The 14,134-nt window shown below is 46.3% G+C and overlaps 1 protein-coding gene across 1 annotated transcript in view; it reads left to right on the forward strand.

The window, feature by feature from the left end:
* Window positions 1-265: 265 nt before the first annotated feature.
* Window positions 266-14,134, forward strand: part of LOC149372788 (uncharacterized) — a 25,573-nt gene continuing 11,704 nt past the window's right edge. The window contains exon 1 of the mRNA XM_089587406.1: window positions 266-718. Within this exon, the coding sequence (XP_089443532.1) occupies window positions 716-718 (3 nt within the window). The 5' untranslated portion in view covers window positions 266-715. The remainder of the gene's footprint in view (window positions 719-14,134) is intronic.

The raw sequence follows: 14,134 nt of genomic DNA on the forward strand, positions 1-14,134 counted from the left end.
TTACGCGCTCATCCTCAGCTACTGAAGTACGCAAACATGGGCCATCACTTTCTGTTTGCCGGGAGGGAAGCAAAAAAGTGAAGTGCTTTACGCGCGTGCGCGCGCTTTCGCCCCGTACGCGTTCCCGCGTCCAAAGAGAGAGAGAGAGGGGGGCAGAGAGAGAAAGGAGTCTCCGCAGGGGCGGGGAGGAAGGTTGGGGACATTGGCTGCTTTCTCCCGGCGCACTCGCCACGAGAATGTCTTCCTAGACACCACGTGACTAGCTGGGCAGGCCACTAGGTCATGCGAGCACCGGTCGTATAAAACCCACTTGCGACTGGGGCAACCTTCCTTTAGCGCGTACCCGACTCTCGGCAGCAGCAGCAGCAGGGTGGCGTTTGTGTGTTGTCCGTCGCCTGCCACCACCGACGCTGCAGCCGCCGCCGTCGCCGCCAGCGTGCGATTTTGCGAGACCGTTCGGCGCTTAATTTGCATACCACGAGCCCGGACTGAAATAGAATCCGCCGCCACCACCATTCGGCCCACTTTCTCTCTCTCTCTCTCGCCCTCCTCCACCTCCTCTCATCACCTTCCTGCACCTCCTCGCCCTTTTCTTCGCAACCACCAGTAACAGCTTGTGACGTGTCGACTTGATTCCCTCCTCGTCCTCGCCACCCTTCCTTTGTGGATTGACGTGGCCCACAGCACAGTCGTCGTCGTCGGCAACGCAAGAACCATGGTGAGTGGACGTCGTGCACCGTTCCTTTCGCTGTCCGCTGTAGCCAGGCCCCGACGAACGTGATCGCTATCGCCAAACCGCCGGTTCCTCTTCCTGTACTTGCCGCGTTAACTTCCTCGCAGGGTGCCGTTATAAGACCCCGTTGCTACCTTCTCTAGCTAACATATTTGCACCCGGCGTATGTTTGGTGCGTGCAGCCTCAGGATACCAAGCTGCGCTTATTATGAACGGTGTGGACCAAGCGACATGAGACGGTCGTGTCCGCGAACATTTGTCATGACAAAATGTAAGGTCGGCGCGCTGTGCATAGCATTCGGCAGGAGTTCTGCACTGTAGTTCATGTTCCTACAAGATGATAAGACTGAGAAGTATAACAATAATTACACTGGCCAAAGTACCTGTCTCAGATCATTCCAAGGCCGAGGTGAAAACTGTAACTGGATTTTTGTGCACATCTTCCGTCTTTTGGCCTTATAGTAGTCAGGAAACAGCAAATTAGGTTATCTTTCGGTAGATGGTTCGATAGATATACCTTCTATTTTTGCTGGCCGTGATTTAAAGGTTTGTGTCGCGACTGAAATTTCCGCCCTTGGCGACTTTTCGGCCCTTTGCGGCCCTTTTTCGTGGCATATCGAATACCCAGTGAAAAACTTCACTATCTGCGCACATTACGCTACGATCATTTGTGCCTTCCTATACTTACATGGGAGTGTAATTAATCTCATGCGTGCTTGTCAAAAGGTTATTTTGGTTTGGAATTTGACTACGATCTGCCTTTTGTGATGTCTACACCACGTGAGACATTTTTGGAGAGTTTTAAACAACCTGGACCATTCCTGGGGGTGTGCTGAACCAGACATGTATTAAACGCGTATATTCTTGCTGTGCGATATTTGGGACAAATACGCTTTTCACTGTTGGATGATGCTCCGTCCCAGTACCACGCCCACCCATGCCATGTTGCCATGTGAAATGTGCGTATTTGTCATCAAATCGGGACATCGGAAGTATGATATACATGACTGTTCTAACCTTGCTTTCCTCTTAATACAATCAAACCTGAAGCAACAATAATGGTGCTAAGGCACAGTAAGCGTGGTAGTTCAAAACGTGTTACGTCTTAATGAGGAACGAGCTGGAAAAGGAAATAACTTGCCTCAAGCTTTTTTTATTATTATCAGAGTTATATAGCACACTGTCAGAAATTCTGCAGATCACTGCAGCAAGCATAGCCTGAAGGGTAAAGGTAAACACCGCCCAGAATGTGGAGCTGTTTTTCTTTTGTGCATATCTCATTATGCAGTGACAGGAGCGATTTCTTTCATTTTATTGCCGGAAACAAAGTTTTGGAGCAAAAATAATATATGTCTGAGTGGTATTAAATGGCTCCAGTGGTTATACAAACCAAGTTTTCAGTAATATCACTTGTTTGTATTCAGTCCGAGCATTAGACTGACAGTTTACTTAAACGTTCATTAGAGGTTTAAAATTTGCTCGAATCGCTTTTGAGCATTTTTAAGACATTACACTCCTTGTCTTTATCTAACTTACGTTCGCTCTGTGATGAGTCCGTGATGGTAAAGCAGCATACCTAGTATACTACAGAATACTCATTATTATACAGTCGGTTACGTAATGCCGAAGCAGGCAGGACGGTTGTACTGAGGCGCAGAAGAGCGGTCTGCACGTGAATCTCGAAGCATTAATTAATACTGACCATTAGTAAACCCATTTTTTTTGTGCTCCAGCTTTCCATACAGCGAAATGGGTGTACAAGATGTGCGCAGTGTGGCTTAATTAGAATAATATCTTGGAGAATTTATTACTCTATTTTGGATTTGAATAAATTTCCTCGCTTTTACAAATAGACCCTAAGCACATTCGGTAGTGTTGCCCTGTTCTCTAACTATCTTTACGTCAAAAACAAGATATTAGCAATCAAGTTGCTGTAGAAATGATAAGTAACCGTAGTAAGACCGGAAAACAGAGCCCAACGCGAGCGCCAGTATAACTTTTTTTTTTTCTGAACTGTCTAAGGACAGAAAAAGCTTTCTCTTGCCGCATCCGTTGGAACATTTACATTGTTGGAATGTTTTGGAGAAACGTGGCGTATTTAATGAGCTGTACAAGAGCACTTCACATATTCATACAACTGTTATTGGTCATTATCAAAGCTCCATTTCTTGACAGGAAAAACAGTGCTATATTGAGGCGGTCTTGAGCACGCAGTACACTTTGACTGCAGACATTGCTACTGTGTGCATAAAAAGGAACTGGGGGCTCCCGCTACCGCTTTTAACAGGGAATGATACACACTTATGCGGAAGCTCAGAAACAGCATCCTTAGATATGGCATTCGAAACCGTACTTCTTCGCCCTCATATCCACCGCCGTTTACTGCCACCTGCGGTAACAAGAAGAAAGAAAGAAATTACAACCTCGTGTGGCGTTTTTCGTGTAATGGGTGAAGCACCAAGGCAAAGATGGAACAGCCGCAGCGAGAACAACTTTTCCCCGTGATAGGCTCCGAAGCGGCAGAGGCATCGGAGACCGTTATGGCCAACAGCCTTTTCCCGTTATGCAAGAAGCAACCGACCACGTCGTCGCCGCTTGGCTGAAGATTGTCTTAAGATAACTCCGCGGCACTCGTCATTCAAGGCCGCCGTTACGACGCACAGCACATGCAGACACGTCGGCTTTAGTTTTTCCCCGCATGTCACCTTTTACACGCAACGAGTGGTTTTGGGTCACACTATAGCTGGAGAGGCTTCATGTTTACGCCACTTTTTGCGTTTCTTTCTTTACGCCCCCTCGCCGTCGCGCGGCCAGCGATACCAGACGATAGACTTTACCAGCTCCGATAAGCCGCGAATTTGCATTCATCCAAGGATGCATTCCAGCTTCGCGCGTTTCGTGCACAACCGACTTCTGATTTTATTTCTATATAATTGCTCTGACACGTGTATTTCTCCTAGGTGCGTTTTAAGCTCCTGGCCGCGTCGCAAAACCAGATGTGTAAATGTCTTTTTACGCGGAAAATAGCAGTTGAGGAAAAAGTAACGTTTTTTGGCTCATATCGGACGTAGAAAAAAAAATAGCGGAATAAACGGAGGCTGCGAACGGCTCGAATCGAAAGAAGCCAAAGTGTTTTTCATATCAGGTTTTTCTCTTTACGTAATACTTTTCTGACGCTTTCTTGCCTCCAACACTTCAAATGTAACTATATTTTTTTCCCGATAGTTAAAAAAAGAGACATCGGCTTAAACAACCATGTATTCAAAGTGGCTTCGTTGGTTATACTCATGCATATAGATTGCTACATTTAATTCAAGGGAGTGCGGATGTGACGTTCTTTTTTCTTCACAAGGAAGCAGTGCACAGAAAAAAATATCCGCTTCATATTTTCATTCGGTCCCTGTGTTTTCTGTTTCTGAACGTATCCAGAGGTGAAAGGGGAAAAAATAAACATACCTCATTCGTTCTAAATAGTGTTTAGGAGAACCCCACAAAAATCGTTGCTTCCATTGTTGATAATGCGTCATGCTGTCATCTCCAGCATCCGGATGGTTAATGATTCCAAAGTTGCCTTCTAAAGCTCTAAGGCAACTTACACAACAAGGTTCCGGGCTCCTCAGCCTTTCGGTATTTTGTAGTGGTATAAAAGTCACAGTTTTAACCGCGCAGTCATCATGGCTGTGCATTAAAACCGTGTTAATGACTTACACTTGTGTATCCGCAACGGTTCAATGATTAGTCGCTCTTAAGGTACCGTGCTTTGCTGGAGTCATCTTTAAAAAAAAAAATTGGTTGGCCTATAGAAAGAGGTGGTAAAAAAACTGGAACTTTTCTCATTAAATGCTGCCATCAACATCCTAAGGAAGCAAGAACTTGTGATTCCACTCAGAGATTATGTTAAATTGGGAAAGATACTGGGGAAAGGGCGTGCTTATTTCCACATATTTTGATCACACATCTTTCAAAACGATCTCATTAATACAAAACCACAGGAAAACTGCAGAGGTGATAAAAATAATAAAAGATCAAATCTGGAGTGGACGCTGTTCCCTGCAAAGAGAGGCTGCCAGTAGCATTAAACGAACCTGTAATAACTCTCTCACATTAAATGTGAATATGTACTATCGACAAAAAGCAGACCGGAATTATTTCTGGAATCTCGTCAACTGAGATGCGCAATGAAAAGGAGATACGAACAGATGCTGTGAAAGTTGAAAAGGACCCCAATTGATATCTGTGCTCCCTACGCTACTTCTCATTTTCTGAGTTCACTTTTGGCTTCGTCGGGCTGCTTATAAAAGTTTTCTGTGTTGTGCCAAGTGAAGACTTTGGTCGCTAGGGAAGGCTACACTGTAATCGCTTGAAAACCTCACACTTAACCATGATACTTTCTCTTGTTTGTGAATGTTACTCCTGCATCTTCGAACCCGATCGCGGCGGCCGCGTTTCGATGGAGGCGGACCGCAAAAGTCGCCCGTGTGCTCTGCAATGTCAGTGCACGTTAAAGATTCCCAGGTGGTCGAAACTATACTGGAGACCTCTACTACGGCACCTCTTTCTTCTTTTACTTCCACCTTCCTCCTTGCCCTTACGGCGCCGTTCAGGTGTCCACCGAGATATGTGAGACATATGGTGCGCCATTTCCTTTCTTCATAAACCAATTCACCCATTTATTTTCATAAACAGCCTTTATTCTTTTAATGGGTATAGACAAAATTTCCCCTTTTTGTTAGGGTGTAAATTGTTGCCTGTTTCGGGACGAGTTATTTTGCACTACATTATTTTGTAAGAAGCAAATATTGCGGTAGCCAGAACTGATGTGTTTAGGACAGCATAACGTGAGGGGAGAAGGAATACACAGTGGAAGATATGAACGTCTAAATAACGAGATAATGTTCGCTATTACCGAAAAGTAAAATGAAATCTTACGTAAGTGCGCTCAGTAAGGCACCACTCTGCACAAAGAAACTGGCTCTCCCCTTCGGGGTCGCAACTGCCAGCCATTCTCCTACACGAAGACAATGCACCGTTTCCCTTTCGTGCGTAAACGTTGCAGACTATGAAGTACTGAGGACGTACACCTGTTCCTGCGGGGCATGACCCTGGCCATTGCAATAAAAAAGAAGAGAAAAGCAAACCGGCCAGCCTTCAATAGTCGCGTCAGCGCACCGATCCATCAGCTGATTGCGCAATCGAGAAATTCCGAGCCAGAAGTGTTTGCCGTACCGGTCCTTCGTTCCAACAGCCCACTCGGCATGTTCTGACCCCTCAAGATCTTCGGCAGCAATGCCGTGACCGCATTGTAGCGTCGGTGCAGCGCGCGGGATGGGGCGCCTGCAAATTCTCATCGGCTTGCTCGCGGCTCTTCCGAGGCTGCAGCGGCCGCCGCCGTACGAGCGGCTCGAGACGATGGTGCCGCCGCGGTGTTGCAAGCGAGAGCAGCGCTGCTGCGCCGTAACTCGACTTTACGCGAGCGGGAAACCGGCCACAGCCTGCGAGGGAAGCCGGCAATCCGCCGATGACACCCTTTGCTCGCGGCAGCCACGATCGAGGCGAGCTGAGAGCCGAGTGGTAGTGGTCGCGTGGCGTAAGTGGCACGCGTTCTTCTTTCCCCGATGAAACAATTTGCGGGGAAAAGAAAAAGAAGCGATGAACGTCGTTCTTTTTCGCAATGATTAATGCCGCGGCCGGACCGCGGCGCGCTCTGCGGGCCAAAGGTGACGCAACGGCGCCCGGGCTGGGGAACTAGTCTGGTGAGGAGAGGCGCTGCTGCAAGGAAGCTCCGTCGTCTCCCTCTCTCTCGGGCTGTGTGTGTTGTACCGTTCGTTCCCATGCTGGCCTGTGCGCGTAGTGGATTCGCGCAGCCCGTAGAGCCTCTTCTTCTTGGCCCTTCGTTCTGTTCTCTTCTTCTTTTATTTACATTGAGATGCTTTACATCTCCACTCGCCAGCCAGCGTGACCCAAAGTTCTTCGAACAACGCCGCTCACGTCCTGCGAGCATACATATGCATTGACGGCGCCGGGAGCGTCTGGCTACGCGATCGGGGGTCGTGAGACGGATGCTAAAGCGGGCCTCTCCTCTTCTGCTGCTGCTCTGCGACTCTTCTTCGGAGTAGCGGGAAATTGTAAGCCAGCCAAGTTATGGCCGGCCGGTGCGAGTACCAGCCGGATTCACGACCTCGTGGTGAGGAAAAGAGGGTGGTGCTCTCTCTCTGATCTTCTGTGGCTTTCTGAAAGGGAGGAACGACGGATTCGAAAGAAGCGAGTTTTCAAGTATTCGCTCTCCGTGCTCCCGTGGAGGATGTGCCCCTAACCCACAGACACATCCAGTCGTGCTCCAACGAAGGGGGTCCACTGGGTGTGGCATTCTTAGTACTGAATGATGTCCAATTACGAGGTGACCTAGGGTATTGGTAGATATATATTAGTTTGCAGCTTGCATGCTCTTTTACCGGGGCAACACAATGGTTGCGTAATAAAAACACCCATACATGTCGGTGTCTTTTCATATTAATCGAATTATTTGGCACAAACGCGCTGATGGTTTATTCTTGCGGTAGCTCGAAGGTTGTAGAAGGTTGCTTCACTTTTATTCGGGCTATAGCTCACAAGTATTTATAATGTGTGTGGTCTTCATTTGCTAACATCTACATTTGGCTGAGCTATTTCTTTCGCTTTGACAAAATTTTTTACCGTGCTACATTTTTAGTGGAGCAATGAACTAACGCTTCATGCATTATTCATTAGCAGATGGATTACAAGTGGCTTCAAATGCAAAAATAAGACCGAGTTATGCTGCCTCAGAGTCTGTACGTGATGTCGACGTTGTCTTGCGTTAACCAGAGAAATAAAGAGAATATAGCTGAGTGACCGGGAGGTCAGCGAGCAAGAATTGACGTCAGTTGAGTTTGAGAATCTACTTGCGCAAACACGATTGGCTTTCCAGCTAACAAAGCTTTGTATTCACAGTATGATTACAAATGATCTTGACGCATTATTTTATTCTTACTTTGACAAATTTAATATTTATACGTGTTAATATACCAGCGAAAAGAGAACATGACTGGGATTCAGCTAAATAGCCTCCTACGGAGGGACAAGAAACTTAACCATTAAATAAACTAACTGCTATGTTAGGCCAATGACAGCTCCGGTAGTGTGTTTTTGACTACTGATTTCTTTGTAGTCGAAAACGAAAAACGGCACCAGAGATCCGAACTCTTGGGTATTTTAAGGAGTACAGAATATGTTCTGTCATATTGTGAGGCCAGGGCGACATTTGAACCAATTATGCTTTATTTTCGAACACCACTGCCCGTGTAGCATACTTAGTGACTCACTGATGGACTGTATTGGATAATAAAGCACCCATTGTAAATTATGATGCACCTTGATCACTTGAAAACTAATTGAAGCTAACTCGAAAGGATGTTTTGTATTCAGTATCAAATACGAGATATGAAAATTCTGGGCAGTCATGAGCCTGAGTTTGCCGCTTAGGGAGACTTCTTTCTTACACAGACGAATGAAGCAAGCGTACATCACGAGCATGGACTGACGGCCGAGTCCGTACGGCGGCTTTCTGAAGAAGCAGCATAGAACGATGGGACGCAGGTGCAAAAAATAAGCACACGCAAAAAGCTGTTGAACGCCTTCAAAGAACGCCGCTGCAGAGTGCAGCGCTTTGTGTGCGCCTGCCCCTCGAGCCTACCTCCATTTTCGCTTTCCGAAGCAAGAGCACGATTCTTGTTGCGCAGCTATGCAAATGTGGCACACGAACGTTTCCTCCCACAAATTATTGCTTATTTCCTCGCTTTATTTGTTCTGCTCCATCTTCTACACGGTCCAACTCGCGCGAGCACCTTTCTCTGCCGGTCTCCGTCCCACCGGCGGGTTCATCACCGTTTCCAGGTTACTGCAAATAGCGCCTGGCCGCCGCCGCCTCTTGACAGTTCCTTTCTCTAGGGTGGCACCCGGCTCTCAAAGAGAAGCGTGGCCTCTATCGTTCCCCGGCCAGGCACTTCCGCGAGTCGCGTAACTGTCTGGCCCTGCCTCTCGGCAAAGGTTTAACACTCGCTTCGTTTTCTTGCAACTTCCAAACCAGCCAGATAGGGCCCCCGAAGAGAAAAGAATTTTCACACGCTTGGGCGAAGGGCACTTTCCTGGACAACCGCAATTTAAGGCTGGTCCTCTGCATACACGGTAACGGCACGAGTGCCTGCGTCGAGCAAACGGTAGCGAACAGTCGGGGATAATAATAAGAAAGAAAAGAAACAACGCGCGTACACTGGGTGCGCTCCAAGAAACAGCGTGTAGTGCACTATGGGCGAACTCACGCCGCGTGCGAAGAAGGCTGCTACAGCAACCCTTGTTGGCTGTGCACTGGTGTCTTTGACTGCAGTGAGAGGGATATTTGCGCTGGCGGCACGGAGAAGCGGTCGGCAAAGCATCGGCAGAGAGAGAGAGAGGAATGAAGAAGAAGAAGCGGACTGTTTTGGTGTCGTTTCCGGGGTTGCATAAGGGGTGAGGGCGTTCGAGGAAGTGGCTGCCCAGTTGGGCAGTCTTGCAGGAAAAGCAGCCCGCGTCCGGCTCCCAAAGGACACTGTCGAAAGGGAAACGCTACAGGTTTTCGATGAGCTTGGCATTGTGTGCGCCCGGCTGACGACCCGCTGCGCGCTGTCAGCGCACGCAATTCATGCGTCCTCTGCATGTGTGCTCTTTTTTCTTTTTTCCATTCCACTTTCTATCACCTCATTTCCTTTCGTGGCGGCACATACCACAGCAATGTCAAAAGTTTAGACAGCCATCGCCGCTTCGTCGTCGTGGCCGTCAATTTGAATTAAGAGCGCATTCATCTTGCATTTTTGCATTTTTTGTTGCATTGTATCGCAGTTGTTACACATGCATTTGTGCTTTTGGGACTTCCCATGCGCGCTGAATTCAAATGCTGCACCACCAGCAATCACGCAGGTCCTGAAAGTTTATCTTTTTGATTTCTACGATAAGGTTCTAGATGTGTGCAGGGCCTGTCCAATATGTCAAAACACCTGCAAATAATTACACAGAATATCTAGTCATTATGCGAAACGCGCATGTGAGGAATAAAGACGAAAACAACAGTACGAATGGCATTAGCACTGCACAAAAAATGTCATTGCAATACGGAATTAATAAAATAGGCTTACGGTTGACAAACTAAACTCGGTCACTAGTATTGGCAGGGAAGAAAATTTGCCCTCATCCAACATCTTCAGGGTCGGTGGTAACTACTAATCTTGTTATTGGTAATCTTTGGCCACAGCTGCCTGTGCACAGTAAAAATACATCATAATATTCACGAGGGAAGCAGCGTTGACATCAGTGAACAAAGAGAGCGTGTTTCGGAAAAAGCCCCACAATTGGAAACAAAACGGGGTATCCGGTAACGCACAGAACGTCTTGGGGCTGCCCTCTTACCAGCCATTACTACGATGTAAAAAATCAAGAGACCTAGAAAACTGAATTACACGTGACACGCACTGCGTAATGTCTCGGTTCGATTGACCGTAACGACGCTATTCGAGTAATCTCAGAGAAACTTTGTTGCATTTTGTCCCTGTAACAGGTTTGTGTAAGCGCTAAGATAAAGCAGTGCAGCCCTTCCTTAGACAGCTGGGCTCATGGGAAAAGCGCTGTATTTGTAAAACAGTTCTATAGTTGGAGTTCAAAAGGACACTGAGGACGACTCCATCGAATTATTGTTCTGAGTAAAAACTGATTATCTGCCACTTTATGGGCTTGTTAACGTTTGTCCAGCAGCAGAAGATTAATTTATGGATGAGAAAATTGAATTAAAAATCTGCCCGGTGTTCTTTTGAAACTCGTGACGTCTATACCAAAGACTGGTTACCGCCGTTCTGAAGTGAACGGTGGTGTAGCATAGCCTCCGAAATCCGCATGTAAAATTAAACGTTGGCGCATAAAGTTTACTTGCAAAATCAGCCGGTGATGGCGACACCTGTATTTTATTTTTTTTATCTTATGTTAGCTTACAAAATCTATATTTTCGGTGAGAGTGGTCTCTTTCACTAGAATGCCGTAGTGTGGTCTTTCGTTTTGGGCCGACTTAAATTTTTCCGCAGTGTTCCTTTAAGCAGGCATAGTGCATACAAATTGTACGAGAAGATTCGTCATGCATTTTGGGTAGACACATGACGTACACCCCTCGTCATAAGTATACAGCCCAAGGGGTTTTATTGTGAGGCCTGATGTATGGCTTGTTATGTATCCTCAGCAACCGTGATCTCTCGAAAAAGGAATGGCGTTGTGTCCTCAATCCTCCCAAGGTTTGGACTCCTTGATGCGCCAGGGAGCCACGCTAAACAGTCTCGAAATAAATCCCTTGGGCTGTATACTTTTGACGGGGGCTGTACATAGCGATGAGGTACTCATTTCGTCATTCTACGGTTCTGTTTTTGTGCTGCAAAAATGTGTGAAGCTGTGCACAGGGCGTACTTTTGTTGCTCACGCTGCCAGCTATCATTTCCTTTAGGGCTGAAGCCTAAAGATCTACTCTACTAAAACACAAGGCAGTCGTCTTAAAACAATGCACCTGACTCTGCGTTTTGTAATCCTGCGTATTGTTGCCCCTCGGCGTGACGGCGAATATTCTGTTGGTGATGGAATTGTAGATCGTTGTCTTGGAAGGTGAACAATTCTCCGAACGATTATGCATGTTGCATTCACCACGGCAGGCAGCGAATTGCTAGACAGCTTCACTCCGTCAAGGTCCTGGTGGGAACTACGGTCAATTTGCATTGCGTTCATGACCCTTGACGGAACAGTTTAAATGCATGCGGCCCATTCTGACCTGTGCATCCAAGCGCAGTTCCTTTGGCCACATCGTAGAACCACGGCCTCAGTGTTTCCAAGGCGACCTGCTAGCTTAGACTTCACCGCCCTTACAACGGCAGTGTCCCTGACACCTTCCGGTGTATTGGGTAAGGGGCCTTGCCAGATAACGACAGAGTTAGGTTAGCGGAGATCAACCGGCAATCTGAGGCGGCCCTTGTTCCATGCTGCTTTTCCCAGGGTATTCGATGTTGTTGTCTTACCATTCAATCATGTTGCGAAAGCGTTTGTCGTACTCCATCCCGTTCACACGCGGGCCTTTGTTGCTCGGCGTTCGCTGCCGCTGAATCGGCACTACGCTCCTAAGCACTTCGATGCATGCATGCGCACAGGCATTGTCTGTACTTCTGTTATAGTAGAGGGAGTTACTGGCGCTTCTAAGCTGCGATTTGCGAAAAGAAAAAAGAAAAGAATAATAACTACAGCAAGGTGTGGTTGCACGAATACAGAGTGGTTATCGACATGCTCGTGACTGCCATCGAGAACGCAAGAGGGTGGCGTTCATTTACAAAGAAAGGCTTAGCAAGCGGCGCCTTAGTACTTGTAGGGTCTGTGAACATGTGTTATTCGGTACTTGCATGCAGCCGAGTCGTGCACTTGATTTGCCGTATTTATTGCCCAATTTACTGTACCTTTGCAGTATCAATGCTGTAGCCTACTTGCTGTAGCTATACTGTATGCGTGCTGCAGCCGATTTACCCTATCTATACTGTACCCATGCTGTACCTCTTCTATATTTCAGAGCTCTTATCTCTACAGCTGTGAGATGCACACTAATGATGTAAACCGTAATTATGTATCTGCAGCATGTGCTTAGCACGTGCTCCCTCCATTGCTAGCGAGAGCCCCGTATACTAGTCTCCTTTTATTCGATACTTTGCCGAATGTTCAAAGGTAGCTGCTTTTTATTACAACACACAATTATTTCAGCTGTATGGCTTTTCTAGTCCATATACATCCCGAATTCGTCACAAACAGACTACATTTTTATAATCGGTCGCAAGCCATAATTTCATGTAAATACCCATCTAATCTGTCAAGTTGCAAGAGGAATATGCCCGTTATGGCATTTCTTTTGCTGTGAAATGCTTACAATGGCCTCCAGAAATTTGTAATATATGCGGAAAATAAACAATGCAAATGCGAATACATTAAAACGTGTTTGGACTAAGCGCTGAAGAAAGCAAACATGGGCGTCTTCCACTTTTATTCTCCAAATGTGAAAACGACTTTCTCTCCTGACAAAGGTAATGCGAACTGGATAAATCTGAGTGACTTCGTCCCTGAATAAACACTGTGCCTTAAGACGTGACATTTCCTGGAATCTTAGGCAGCTGGAGCAGCTACATCCAGGCTTCGAAGCTCATATCAGTGTGTACCTGCTGCTTCGGTTCCTACTGTGCCAAAAATTTGCACCTATTGTCCGCACCTACGTCCGCAGTGTACATATCCGAATTGTCTATTCACGCCTTTCTTTCGAGGGCACAAAAAAAAAACAACCCTACAGAATCGATACTGTCGCAATGGCTCAGAGGTTACGGCAATAGGTCATAATTCAGTTATCTGCAAGAGCGTGTCCCGTTACCAAGGTGAAGCATTGACGCGTAAAAATTCGTTAATTTTAACTTCAAACAGTAAAGGTAGTGGCCAAGAAGATGAATACAAAGACCACTGCAGCGCAAGTCTTGGAAATTTCTACTTGTAGCTATGACGTTCTCGCATTTCTTGTCCTGAATAAGCAAGGAGGATTCAAATTTACTTGTACAGAAAATTGCTGGAAACCATAGGTAAAATTGTATGGCGGCCAGGGCAAGGCTTTTAAGTGATGACAAGGAAGTCGTGACCTAAGTTTGAAGTGCCGGTATAGTATTTGCTGCATTCAGCAAGCCGTAACTGCAGAAGCCAGCTTAAGGCTTCCAACAATTTTCGCCGCCGGTATTCTGCAAGGGCGGACCCTCATTAGCTACTGAAGCTTTTAAGCGCGAAGCATAAGTTGTCCCAAAATCTCTTTAGCTGCTTAGAGCATGTCATTTATAAATTAAGGATGCACGTTCAATGCGTCAAAATTATTTTTGGGCAAACGATTAATCTTTTCTTTTCTATATATCTGAAGACTTAGATACTCACTCTCTGTTCACTTGCTTTTCTGTTGTGCGTACTTATTGCTTATACATCATCTGCCTTTTTATTTAATGCGGGCATCCTTAACCCGTCCCTCCTTTTCTAAATGCTCATGGTTCAGGGCACTGCGGGTACATTAGTAAATGAATAAATAGGTGTACGCACCTTTGTAGTTGCACATACTTGTGAGTACAATCCTGCATGAGTACGTGGTGCTATACTAATTCGTGATTAAAATATTAAGAACATATCTGTATGAATTATTTGCACATATCTCACGAACAGTTTCAAACTAGAGAAGGGTGAGGAGATTAGAAAGTGGCAGCTACAGTGGTACTATTGGCAGGAGAGGAGTTTTAGTTGGGAGCCTTTATGTGAACAAATATCAGA

The sequence above is a fragment of the Amblyomma mixtum genome, chromosome 1 (genome assembly GCF_055824585.1).
Source record: "Amblyomma mixtum isolate Tamu chromosome 1, ASM5582458v1, whole genome shotgun sequence".
Taxonomy (NCBI): domain Eukaryota; kingdom Metazoa; phylum Arthropoda; class Arachnida; order Ixodida; family Ixodidae; genus Amblyomma; species Amblyomma mixtum.